The 13,025-nt window shown below is 38.7% G+C and overlaps 2 protein-coding genes across 2 annotated transcripts in view; both read left to right on the top strand.

Annotated features, from left to right (window-relative positions):
- The window catches only part of LOC117941696 (alpha-2-macroglobulin-like), a 67,391-nt gene that overhangs the window by 50,745 nt on the left and 3,621 nt on the right, over positions 1-13,025 (top strand). Inside the window, exon 25 of the mRNA XM_034866701.1 lies at positions 2,419-2,426. Coding sequence (XP_034722592.1) covers positions 2,419-2,426 — 8 coding nt within the window. The remainder of the gene's footprint in view (positions 1-2,418; positions 2,427-13,025) is intronic.
- Positions 5,020-13,025, top strand: part of LOC117941693 (alpha-2-macroglobulin-like) — a 58,895-nt gene continuing 50,889 nt past the window's right edge. The window contains exons 1-18 of the mRNA XM_034866699.1: positions 5,020-5,105; positions 5,259-5,439; positions 5,735-5,891; positions 6,713-6,765; positions 7,235-7,255; positions 7,875-8,040; positions 8,120-8,204; positions 8,302-8,452; positions 8,742-8,859; positions 8,989-9,098; positions 9,197-9,364; positions 9,612-9,839; positions 10,867-10,930; positions 11,036-11,181; positions 11,867-12,016; positions 12,289-12,435; positions 12,547-12,670; positions 12,785-12,938. Coding sequence (XP_034722590.1) covers positions 5,020-5,105; positions 5,259-5,439; positions 5,735-5,891; positions 6,713-6,765; positions 7,235-7,255; positions 7,875-8,040; positions 8,120-8,204; positions 8,302-8,452; positions 8,742-8,859; positions 8,989-9,098; positions 9,197-9,364; positions 9,612-9,839; positions 10,867-10,930; positions 11,036-11,181; positions 11,867-12,016; positions 12,289-12,435; positions 12,547-12,670; positions 12,785-12,938 — 2,309 coding nt within the window. The remainder of the gene's footprint in view (positions 5,106-5,258; positions 5,440-5,734; positions 5,892-6,712; positions 6,766-7,234; positions 7,256-7,874; positions 8,041-8,119; positions 8,205-8,301; positions 8,453-8,741; positions 8,860-8,988; positions 9,099-9,196; positions 9,365-9,611; positions 9,840-10,866; positions 10,931-11,035; positions 11,182-11,866; positions 12,017-12,288; positions 12,436-12,546; positions 12,671-12,784; positions 12,939-13,025) is intronic.

Raw genomic sequence — 13,025 nt, 5'->3', positions numbered from 1 at the left:
GAGCCAATAAGAAGCAGGAAGTGGGTGGGAAATAACGCTGCTGTCTATAGTGTTTATGGGGAAAGGGGCGGGATCGAGTGAGCCAGTGTTATGTGCCTTCTGGTTTTTCCACCTACTGGTTTCCGAGGCTGTCCAAATGCCGTGTAAACCTCAACGGCTACCCACGTCGACAGATTCGCTACAAATTCATAAACATTTTACTGGCCTTTGCATGTCGCACCTCAATATATAATGTACTGAACTAAACAGAATATCTGAGCACGACACTACAATAACATTGTACAGCGGGAAAGTTGTGTTTTAAAATAAATTACGATGATCCGTGTCGCGCTGGGTTTGAACCTTCTTCGCCAAAAAAATAACGGCATAAGAGTACTCTGCACTATCCACTACACCATCGCATCGTTAACATTTTTTACTCAAAAAAACTTTGCTTTCTATCAGTAGAACAGGAATTACAATTTAACAGCGCAAACCGAAACAACTTGTTACCTTGATTTAGGCTTACAATTATAATTAAATCGTACGCTATGATCTCCTGCTACATCTCTGCAATATCCATGCGCAAGGACTTGTCATAAATTACACCAGGCAGCACACGGTTTGAGAAAAAATTGGTCTAAAACAACTGGTTACCCTGGGCTGGAGACGCGTGATCTCGAGCCTCTCACAGCTACAACAACACGTATCTAGTCTTAGGACTTTCTATGTTTTGCAGATACAACTATTAGAAGTCCTTATATGAAAGTGCTTCAAATGGGCTATGTTCCTATTCAAATAAATGGGAAAGCATACAGGAAAGGACAGGTTGCTACTGTCGTTACAACCTAAATTCCTGCATTTCTATGGATTCTGTTTTGCAGTTTTGCCTACCTCGTTGACAATAAAGAAACATTGGGATCTTACTTCATTGTATTTGCTTTTTTGTCAGAACGTTACTTGAACGTTAAAGGTTTTGTCTCTGTGAAGTATCGGGACCACTCATAAGACAAATGTGTTAAACAGCGTTCACCTTTCGTCTTACACCACTTTAAAAACGGACTTGCTGATATCTGGATGCGTAGGTGACATAATATAGCCTATACTACAACACCAACAATTGGATTGGATCCAGAATGGAGTTCTTCCATATGCCCTCCTGCATAAAGAACATGGTTGCTTCTTACTTCAATGACCTGCTTTGCCCTCCAAGATTTCACCACCGGGTCATAAGTAGGAATTGCCATGGGTTGTGCCATCTCTCATTCTCCTCATCAGAGCAAGGCAGATTGTTAGAGGTATCAAGTTACTATCTGGGCAGAGACTTCCACCACTGAGGACATGGACGATGTCCCCATCCCCTTTCAGACAGCAGCATGCACATCAAGACTGCTGAAAAGGATGGACGAGTTCTCTGAGTAGCCCAATAAAAGCCTGGGGAGGCACTACACGGCACAGCTTACGCACAGAGAATCACGATGAAACTGCTCTCTAAAGGCCTGGCAAAGATCAATCATAGCCAACTCCCGGGGAAGTACAAGGTCAGGTGCTAGCAAATTACGCTCTAAGGAGGTTGATATGGCCACTGAAAATGAGTGTTATCCCCTCATCCCCCACAAGCAAGATGGATGAATGGTGCCTTTCTGAAACGGGCCTCTTTTGAAGGATCACCCTCCAGCTGCTGCTTCAATCCATCAGTTTGGGCAACAAGCAGGAAAAGACCAGACTTGTTCTCAAGTTGAGAAAGTCCGCTGACTAGGCTGTACAGAAAACCCGAACTGGTCGACCAAGCCATCAGTTGTCTGATATTTTTCTAGGCAGGAAGAGCAGGGCTAGGGTGGTGAGAAGCCACATAGAGAGGAAGAAGATGGTAGTGGCAGATGTGACAAGAATGGAGGAAAAGCGCCACAAGATTAAGGCCGTGTCGCAAGGTCGACAGGGAAGTTGGACAATCTAGAAGGGAGTTGTCAACCAAAACATCACCTGATCAGACCTGTGGAAGTTCCCACAGGCAAGGCTCACCTTCCTCAACCGCTACCTACAACACACTCCCCTGTCCTTGGAACCTTCACCATTGGTTTGTGTGTGAGGAATGCTCTGCATTACCCTTAACGCAAGCCTCCAGTACATCTTGTCAGGCTGTAAGATTGCACTCTCCCAGCGACACTACACATGACACACACTACAGATGACACCAAAACCAGGTCCTGAGAAAGCTAGCTAAGGTCCTAGCAGGTTGTTGACAGGGCAGCAAAGGGGTATTACCGGCAGAGAACCCAAACCACATCAGCTCTGTCACGGAAGATGGGGGGGAGAAGAATTATTAGGCCAAGAGAAGGACCTAGGCCATTTCCCCTGACCAGGAGTAGAACATGAGAGTCAACCTCGACAGGCAGCTCCGTATCCCAGTCGAGATCACTGCTACATCTCTCCGCCCAGACATAGTGGTGTGGTCCACCAAAGCCAAATCTCTGCTCCTCATTGAGATCACAATACCAGCGGAGGGGCGATGGAGGCTGCCTATGAACGCAAGAAGGCCAAATACTCAGGACCGGCTGCTGAGTGCCGGGAGGCTGGCTGGAAGACCACCATCTATCCAGTAGAGTTTGATGCCTAGGCTACGTGGGGCTGTCAACCCTACGTCTTCTGAAGGGCGCAGGAGTGACCGGAGGGAACCTAATGAAGGTAACCAAAGTACTAGTGGAGGAGGCCGAGAAGTGGAGCTTTGGGCTCTGGCTAAAGAAGAGAGACAAGCTGGGGATTTAACAACTAAACCCGACAACAGCCCCAGAGGGTAACACATATCAGCTGCAGGGACTGACAGGGATATGTCCTTGTCACTGCTCTGCAACCAGGAGACATTCCAGGATTAAAGGGGTGAATGATGTTTGATGCTGATGTTTCTTAAGTCACTGTAGTTTTTCAGAAGAACACAGTACAGATTATTAAGGCAATGTTCATATTTGTAACAAACTCAAACCCTAATCAAGGCCAATAGGTTTTTCATGTTAAGTAACCTTGAACAAAATCCTGTACAATTAAATTTACCAGGGCTGACACTTGCAGGTTGTTAAATGGCACTAATTAACCTTGTCAAAACACTGAGTAATTCAAAACAAATTGCACAATATTTAACACAAAATCTAAATAGCATATAGTTCATACGCCTGTGAAGCAGTACACTTTGCCTGTATGTGACTTTATCAGTTCACAAATGTTTATTTACTGGAAAATGTTTGTACTTTGACCCTAGTAATCGTTAAGAGCTGTTTGCATAACAAAAGCAAACATACTACGCTGGGTAAAGGGCAATGTTGCAGAACTTAACCTACTGTGACATTAACACATTAAATTGATTCAAAGCAACACTAGAGAACGTTTTGTACCTTAAAATAATATTTCCAAAATCGTTCCATGGTTCATCAACTAGTAACAGGTTGAACAGTACTTCTGCATTCGCTTTGTGGTAGCGGATCTGTAGTACCGAATGAGACAATGGACAATTCCGCTTCCAACCTGTAGGGGGACCAATGCGGGAAAAGTTAAATAGTGTTGCTTTAAAAAGTTAGCTACAGCAATAACATCCTGGCATTGTACCTATGGAATGAACAAAATGATTAAAAGTGTAATGTGCAAGATATGGCCATATTTTTTTCTATCTTAAACATTTTAAAACCATCATGTCATCCAGCTTGTTGACAAGAGTGGTCATTGGCGAGAGATGCTGGGTATTGCAGGTGCATGTGGGGCACTTCTCATGGCAAGAGTCCACTGTGGCGTTTTTTTGACAGCAGGGATCGCCCTGCTTCCCAGCATTGGATGCTTGTTGCGTTTGCCACTAGCAAACTATCAATTAACTACAACGACCACTGACAAGCAAAGATACACGGCTACACACTCAGACAACGCCAATGGTTGCACCTGATTGGACAAATGCTTCATGTGGGGTTGTCTGCTCAAAATATCAAAACAGACCAACAGGCTTATTTTACGAAAGTTTTTATGTGATTATTTTATGAAAATAAATAGGCTATGCAGATGCTGAATCTATCCTTATTTTAGATCAACAATCTAGATTTTTGAAAGGCGTTGAGTTGGACGCCCCTGATTTGCATAAAGTAGCCTGGACCACAACTATGCAAATGAGGAGCGTTTAGCTCGATGCACTGCTTCTGGAAGTTACTGTGACACTACCAGAATGCTTCGCTGCTCACATAGACTATGAATGGGAAGCGTGGAAGTGACGTTTATCAGTGGACACAAACCGTTAGCCTAGCCAGGATCCCAGTCAAAAGCATCACATCTGTGTCCCTTACATTGCTGCCAGTGCCTCCTCTCAAAATAACCAAAATTTTAGGTCTTAAAAGTCTTAAATTTGCTTAAGTATTGTGTTCTAGGTCTTAAATATTTCAAACAGGTCTTAATTTGAATGCGTCCATTCTCAGGTGTTGTTTTTGTCGCTAGTCCAAAATTGTTGTTGTACTAGGACTACAAATGACACCAACATGCAACTTCTAGACATAAAATGTATCTTATTCTTCAGCTATGGGGAAGTTCAAGTTTAACAATACTTGGCTTGTAAAAAACAGAATTCAGGGTATAGTTGATGTTGGGAAAAAGGTCTTAATTCTTAAATGTTGTTCATAATGGTCTTAAATGTCTTAAAAAGTCTTACATTTGAGTTGGTGAATGTAGACAACAAAATGTTGTTTGTGCAGGTGGAAAGGAACTACACAATGCCCAATTTTTTTCTTTTTTATTTGCAAGTACAACAGACTGATTCAGTTAAAAAACATCTCTTCATATTTGTGTTATTATAGTTAGAATTAAGCTATCTGGTGTTCAAACATTGCCTAATTAGGTTGTAAAAAATTGTAGTTAGCATAACACACCGTAAAAAACACACACAAAAAGTCTATAAATGATTGAATGGGTTACCTTAAAAACAAATAGAGGGGATGGGACAGTGTGTTTGTGGAGGTGGGATTCTTTATCAGAGACTATTAAACAGATGCTGACTCAACATCATCTCGTTCAGTCATGGGTCGTCCCGGGATTCAGATGTGGACATGGAAACTGTGTGTCTTCTTGGGCTGGATGTCCGTGGGCCAAGCGGTGTCAGGACCGTAAGTTACCTCTATACTTAAAAAATAGTAATGGCCTGTGGTTAAATTAATTGATCATGGGGAAGGATTTTACACTGCATAATCTTTTGGGTTGGGGTTGTTTCCATGTCAGATCCAGTGAGATGTCTACTGTATGTGTGTCTGTGTCTGTAGGCAGTACATGGTAGCCATTCCTGCAGTCCTTGAATCTGGAGCTGAGACCAAATTCTGTGTGAGTCTCCTGCAGCCCAAAGAGACTCTGGAAATGAGAGTCACTCTGATGTCCCAAGAGGAGAATACAACCCTTCTGAAGGAGATGTGCAGTGAAGAATTTCATACCTGCATTAAATTTAAGGTCAGTAAGGTTCCTGATTTGATTCATGTGCCAATTTCCATAAAATGTGTTGAAGAAATTGAGTTAGAAAATATTAATAGGATTTTATAACACATACACATAGATTTGTAACAGAAAGCACACAATATGAATAAATAAATTGTGTAAATTGACAACTGCTGTTGTAATACATTTGGGATTTTAGGATTTTAACAATTGAACATAGAATAGATCAAGTTTAATATTCATAAATCAAATCATTTTTAATGGGATGTAATGACTCTCTTGGTGTCTATAAAATATATTTCTGTCACAGGTTCCTTTAGTGCAGGATGAAGTGGTGCAGAACTTGGAGGTGGTGGTACGAGGCAACGCATTCTACTCTAGAGAAGTCCGAAAAGTTAAGATCAAAGTCTATAAACCAATGACATTCATCCAAACAGATAAACCAATCTACCTCCCAGGACAAACAGGTAATTTTGAGCTGATGGATTTTTACTTGATTTATGTTTGTTACGTTATATTTGCTTTTTTAATCTATGTTTACTTTGTTACTCATATAGACTTATTGACCTTTGTATTTACCTATAATACTTATAGAGGGGAGATTCCTTTCCTAAGCCTATAGGTTTTTGGGGATTTTTTTCCTCAGCGGCACAACTTGCTTCTTTTCTTATATTTTCACGTTTTTGCCACTTTGTGTTATTGTGCAAATAAATCATCTATGACATAGTACACAACATGGTACCATATATAGACAAGTTTTCTCTTTACAAATTACAGTGCATGCAGCACTGCGTAGAAAATGTATTATATATTGACATTCCCAGGATTTAAAAATGAAACCACAAAATGATAGAAATCGGTATGTCACACATTTAAAATATTTATTAAAGAGAGCAACTGTGTGAGCTGTCTAATCTCAAAATTAGTGTTATTCCTTATCAGCCGTTTTCGTGAAAAACTATCCAGCACTTTATTGAAATCCAAGGCTGTGGCCAGATTCCTAAATGTTAATACAAATTATGCACACTGATCTGAAAGTGAGGTTTCCTTCTTGGGATATTGGGAAATGTTCCACTGATTACATTATTATTTATTGGATGCATTTCTCTCTCAGACAACGAGGGAATGACAATAATAAACCATTGATTTTTCTCACCTGTTTTTCTTTCTTTTAAATTTGATGTACTTTCTCAGTTAACAGAACACCAATCACTGACCTTTTAGGATGTTTAACACTACTGTAGAAGAGCTGTAAAGGCTTCATGTAATCTCTCTGCTTGTCTCTCAGTGCAATTCAGAGTCATCACATTGGATACCAAGTTTATACCTGTCAATCAGCTGGTGAGTGTTTGAACAGTCTTTCTTTATTTAGGTCTCATTTATAAACAGTATTAGTGAAATGGTTTGACAATTACTTTGGATTGAACCAGAATATGAGCTCCTGAAGAAGCTCTGGGTCAATAGTGCTAACCACAGCCTCTTTAGGTAAACCTACCAAGCTGCTTTAAAGGTTGTTGACCCAGTGATAAATCCATTTTAACACGTTTCTCATTTTGCAACATTTTGTCACATCATCCCATTTAATTGGAAATAATAATAATAATATTTTTTTTGTACAAAGATTTACATACTCTTGAGGACAAGCCTTTTTTAAACGTTTTTTTTAATGTTTTGTGTGTCACACGTTCGTTTTATATAAAAGCGTAAGTATAAGAGCTGAAGTCTGAGTTTATCATCTTTAACTCACTGTGTGATGAGCGCAGTGCAAAGCAGCTTGTGCTTTAACAACTCTTTCTTTCTTCCTTTACAGTATGATATAATCGAAATTGAGGTAAGACTAATATGGTATAATGAACTGAAAGTTACATTTTTAAAGTTTGATTCAATACAAATACTATGAAGCAAATTCCTTTAAGAAAATTGTAACTCAAGCTATATTCACGAGCATTTTCTGGTGAAATTAACAGCCTTTGATGTTCTTTATCAGTAGATAGATGGAGTTCAGTATAAATGTATTTTTTTTATAAATGTGTTTTTTTCACTGCATAAACCCCTCCAAGACTAGCTAATAATAGCTAGTAAGTGGACAAAATAAATGATGAATTTGTCAAACTACATAAAACTTGATTTAAAAAGGATAGAAGACAATGTGTGTATATCTATTTTTTGCAGCAATGTATGTACATTTGCCAATTATACAGACCAATATCTGTAACTGGGCACTGATATTAGCCTGTAAGTACATTCATCAGGATCTAATTGACAGTATTTTCAAGATGCTTCAAGTTTTCATGCTGTTTTTTCCCACTGAGAGTCAAGTAGTCCAACTTTTTACACCAAACCATGGCCCAGTTTTATCTGCCACCTTATTGAAGGAGATTAAGAAACTTGCTCTTCCTGTATTCAAGAGTTTCCTATTGTCACATGTTGTTCTTTACTTCACTTAACAGGATTCTACCAGCAACAGGATTGGACAGTGGCTGAATGAAACTTCCAATAGTAAGATATTGCAGCTTTCTTACGCCTTGAACTCTGAGGCCCGTGAAGGAGCCTACCAAGTTACTGTGTCGATTGGGTTAGATAAAATACAACACAGCTTCAAGGTGGAAAAATACGGTAATTTTTTTATTTTTTTAAATCCATTTCAATCCCTGTGTAATGAAGCAAAGTTCTAAAAATCATACTTTGTCCCCAGTTTTACCTAAATTTGACGTCAAATTAAATGCGGCTAATGAAGTAAGTTTTAATCAGGAAGAAATCAAGGCTGAAGTATGTGCAACGTAAGTAAAAGCTATTTTGCACATTACATCACTAAAATCTAAAATAGATTAGCGAATGGTTAATTTTCAATGTTGTTTTTTTTCTTTATCTATTTAGGTATACATACGGCCAGCCTGTGCCAGGTAGTGTTGACATCAAGGTGTGCCGACCTTTTAGTGCCTATGTTGGTATACCCCTTATATACACCCCTGAACATCCAGAGGGAATCCCTGAAATACAGATGCCTTGTTATGAGGAGACAAAGCAGGTACAGTAACTATGGTGACTCATGAAGCAAGGTGCATGGACCTTACATATCCTCCTACATAATGTACACAGTGCACATTTAAAACAACATATTGTCATCTGTCCTGTCAGTTTAACGTACAAACTGAGGAGCAAAAACCGTATTTTTTTATACAATGAATGGAGATAGTTGTTAGATGTAAACATTTGACAGTTCAAAGTTAAGAAGTAATAAGAGCATGACGTGTGGAAAGTTTGAAATGTCTTTAATTTTTTCTTTTTCTTTTAACTTATTTTATTGTGCTTTCTAGACGGACAAGAGAGGCTGTGCCACTTTTATCTTCACAATGTCAACTTTCACAAAAATTGCGCAAAAGGCACTACGAGATGTACTGCAACTCACTGCAAATATGGAAGAGGAGGGCACAGGCAAGTCATACAATTTATTGTATTTATAGTTTAAAAAGAATTAGTAGGCCTATAATAACAAAATAACTATGCCATGTAAAGAGACAATATGGCATACACATTGTTGTAACATGAAGGCGTCTTGTACAGGTATTTCACGCTCACAAGAGAAGACCACAGTGATTTCATATGTTGTTGGAAAGTTGTCTTTCACTGACACTCCCAAGATTTATAACAAGGGTTCAGATGTGGAAGGAAAAGTAAGTGCATTTGGTCTTCACTTCTTCAATGTGATTCTATACACAGTGTAACTGGAGCAATGTGCATTCTCAGTGATACAACATTGTGTTTCCAACAGGTTAAAGCTGTTTATTACAATAATACACCCATTCCTGACATGCCGGTGTTCCTGCTTGAGGGGGAAAGGTGGTCATCGCGTTTGTTACAGAATCTCACAACCGACAATGATGGTGTCGCCACTTTCTCATTACGCACAGCTGACTTTAAAGGGGACATCCAATTACAAGTAAGACATAGAAACTGCACTCTGTAATCCAACATTTGCCAGCCACATTGTAACACTGTCACAAAGATGATAAACAGTCCAAATCTGACACCTCCAATGGTTTCTCAATATGCTGCAACTGACCAATATGCCATAGGAACTGTCTACTACGTCTATACCTAAACATTTGTGTTGGCTGAAAAAACTGAAGCTTTCTTCTACTTCAACCACCACATCATCACATTTCTATATTTCCTCTGCTCTCTAGGTTAGTGCCACACCGACACTGGGCTACCCTCCTTACAGAACGCCATACTTTGAGTCTAACAATCACAAAATGTCTTTGGCCACACTTTCTTCTCCTGATACTAAAACAGTCAGCTCCCTGGACGTAAAGAAGAAGGATGAACCACTTTCCTGTGACAAAGAAGAAGACATCTTCATCCAATACACCGTAGTTGGAGAGGCCCAGGGCATTGTGGATGTGATCTGTCTGGTGAGTGGTTGGTGAACTATTTTCCCGTCACCAGTTCTCTTACCAAGACATGGGGAAGATGTTTTTATAATGACCTTTACATTAGATAACTGTCATGCACAGTCTACCTGGTAAGACTGAGAACCATATACCCAGAAGATTTTGTGTTTTGTGCTACATTTAAGCATAGCCCATGTTGCCAACTAACATTAGGTCTAACCCTGTTTACAGTTGCAACGGCTGTATCGAACAAAACTGTTAAACAAGTCTGCTAAAGAAAATTCAGATTAATGTGTGTTTCTTTTATCCAAATAATAGGAGTTGAGTGCATCAAGCTAAATATCCAGTCTGGTGGGAGTGAAACCTAACCCTTACTGCTGGAGAATCACAAACTCCTAGTTAGGAAAAAAGATCACAATCAGTGCTGCAGAAAGATGTTTTTTTGTAATTCCATACTGCCTTGTCAAACCCCAGCAGCTACATTACCCAAAATGCAACTCAACCACTGACAAGTGTGTTCAGACATTCTTGTGTGTTATGCTAGTAGTGGCTAATGTAGCTAATTGCGTGCTACAGAGGTCTTCTTTCTCCAAAGTCACAAAAGGATACATTTTTCCACAAATGCTGCAGTACTTCCAAACACATGTAACAGACTCATGTTCAGAGGAGTCAAATTTTCAGAGTTCCCCTTTTAATACATTTTACTGCAGGAATCAATAATTGCATCAGTATCTTATTAAGCCGCTCTGGATATGTTGATGTTGCATTTGATTTGCAATTTGGTACAAACTTACATTATTAGACAGGCCCCAGGTCTGTTATTTTAGCAACAGTATTTTAGGCTGGCAAGTTTTTAATGATGTCATACACAGTACACGTTCATGGCAAACATTTTGACATAAATCATATGAACATATTCTACTAAGTAGCATACTTAATAACATGAAACACAAATACACATCACAGTGTTGTAATCTGCTGTTAAAGGAAATGCAGTTTTATTGTTGCATTACTCATTCTATGTGTCATTTTCTTTTAAATTTCCTAGGTCTTATCAAGAGGAGCTATTGTTATACAGGGAGTTAAACGGGTTGAAGTTAAAGACAAATCAGGTGAGCAAAGAATGACTTGTTTTAAAGTTATCCTTTGAATTAGCATAACCAGTCTATCGATGTATGGAGGCATGTGAGTGATGATTATTGTTCATGTTGTTTCAGTGAATGAGGGCGAGGTGTCCTTTAAGCTGACAGTGTCTCCAGACATGGCACCAGACGTCCAGGTTGTGGTTTACGCCATCCTCCCCAGTGAGACTGTGATCGCCAACAGCGCTGACTTCTCTACTGAGCAATGCTTTAGTCACAAGGTCAGCCTGAGAAGAACTAAGACATGTGGCCAGGCTTTTCTTGGGAGATTGTAGATACAGAATCAAAGTATATGCTATTTGGGTTACAGAACATATATATGCCAATTATTCAACCACTGAGTGTATAAAAATATATATATATATGTGGGTATATGTGTGTACATATATATATAAATACATATACATAGATATATATATACATATATATACATACATATACATATATATATATACATATATATACATATATACATATATATACATATATATACACACATATATATATACACATATATATATACACATATATACATATATACATACATATATATATATATACATATATATACATATATATATATACATATACATATATATATACATATATATACATATACATATATATATACATATATATATACATATATATATACATATATACATATATATATATATATACACATGCCAATTATATATAGATATCAATTTGTTTAAATAATTAGTTATATATGTAAGACAATATTTGGAGCAATTATAAATATCACACTTTTCACTTTAACCTTCTATTGCATAGGTTGGTCTAATCCATGTTCAAATCTGACTTTTTTAAAGTTTGAAAAGATCCCAGTTTGTCATCTACCACTAAAGTCCAGGCGGTGAGATGTGTCTTTTCTGATTGTGTCAGGTGTCGCTGGACTTTTCTCCGTCCTCGGCTGTCCCAGGAGAGGAGACCATCATGCAGGTTACCGCCCAGCCAAAATCTCTGTGTGGTGTGAGCGCTGTTGACCAGAGCGTCCTCATCAAGGAGCCAGGGAAGACTCTGGATGCAAACAAGGTAACTACTGGAATCAACCAAAACTATATGCATACATAATTTGTTACCTCCGCATGAAAATGCTATAGCATAAGGTTATGATCACATATGTGAGGTGTATCTCTCTGTAAGAGTCTTCCTTAGGGATAAAAGCAATGATTTGACAAATATACTTTACATCCACATTTGAAGATATAAAAGTAGTTAGTGACCAAGAGTTTCCGAATTGTCAGATCTTCATAGAACATCAAACATTGTCAGTTTATAACTTTGAACCAAACCTTTATTTTTAGATATTTCAATTGTTGCCGGTCAAGAAAATGTCCTATATTCCATATGACGTTCAAGATGGTGCACGATGTTTGCATGTGAGACCAAGAAGATATGTCTTGCCATACCCCATTGTTGGTGCGACAGCTGATGCTTATACAGTTTTCCAGGTACGTCCTTCACAAATGGACAAGTGTACAAAATAAATAATATACTAATATAATTATTGCTGCACATTTATCAACTTTTCAGTGATCCCTTTTTATTGCTGGATTATCTAGAATGTAGGGATGAAGATGGCAACGAACATGATTATCCGACAGCCTTCATGTCTCAGATACAGAGGAAGAGACTACATACAGGGCCGTGGTGTTAATGGTTTTTATGGTGGTTATGGTGGTTATGGTGACTTTCTTTTTTGCTCCATCAAGTGACACATGCTGAATATTTACTACCTCATTAAAACAGGCTACTGTGTCATTGCTTTTTCTGACACTATGTTTTCTATTTTCTTCTCAGGTGTTGGTTTAAGCTATAATTCAGTTCCTACCATGGCCAGAGGCCAGGCTGGACTTCCTGGGATTCCTGATTTGTCATCTCCTAATAAACCACCAAAAGAGACAGTCCGCACTTTCTTCCCTGAGACCTGGATATGGGACCTGGTGGACGTTGGGTGAGTTTGGCCACAGAATGTTTGATGGTCATAAATGTGTTTGAGTGTATGACTGTATTTTATGTATGTGCACCTTCGTGCTGTCTC

The sequence above is a fragment of the Etheostoma cragini genome, chromosome 3, assembly GCF_013103735.1.
Source record: "Etheostoma cragini isolate CJK2018 chromosome 3, CSU_Ecrag_1.0, whole genome shotgun sequence".
Lineage (NCBI taxonomy): Eukaryota > Metazoa > Chordata > Actinopteri > Perciformes > Percidae > Etheostoma > Etheostoma cragini.
This window is presented reverse-complemented; position numbering and strand designations above follow the sequence as displayed.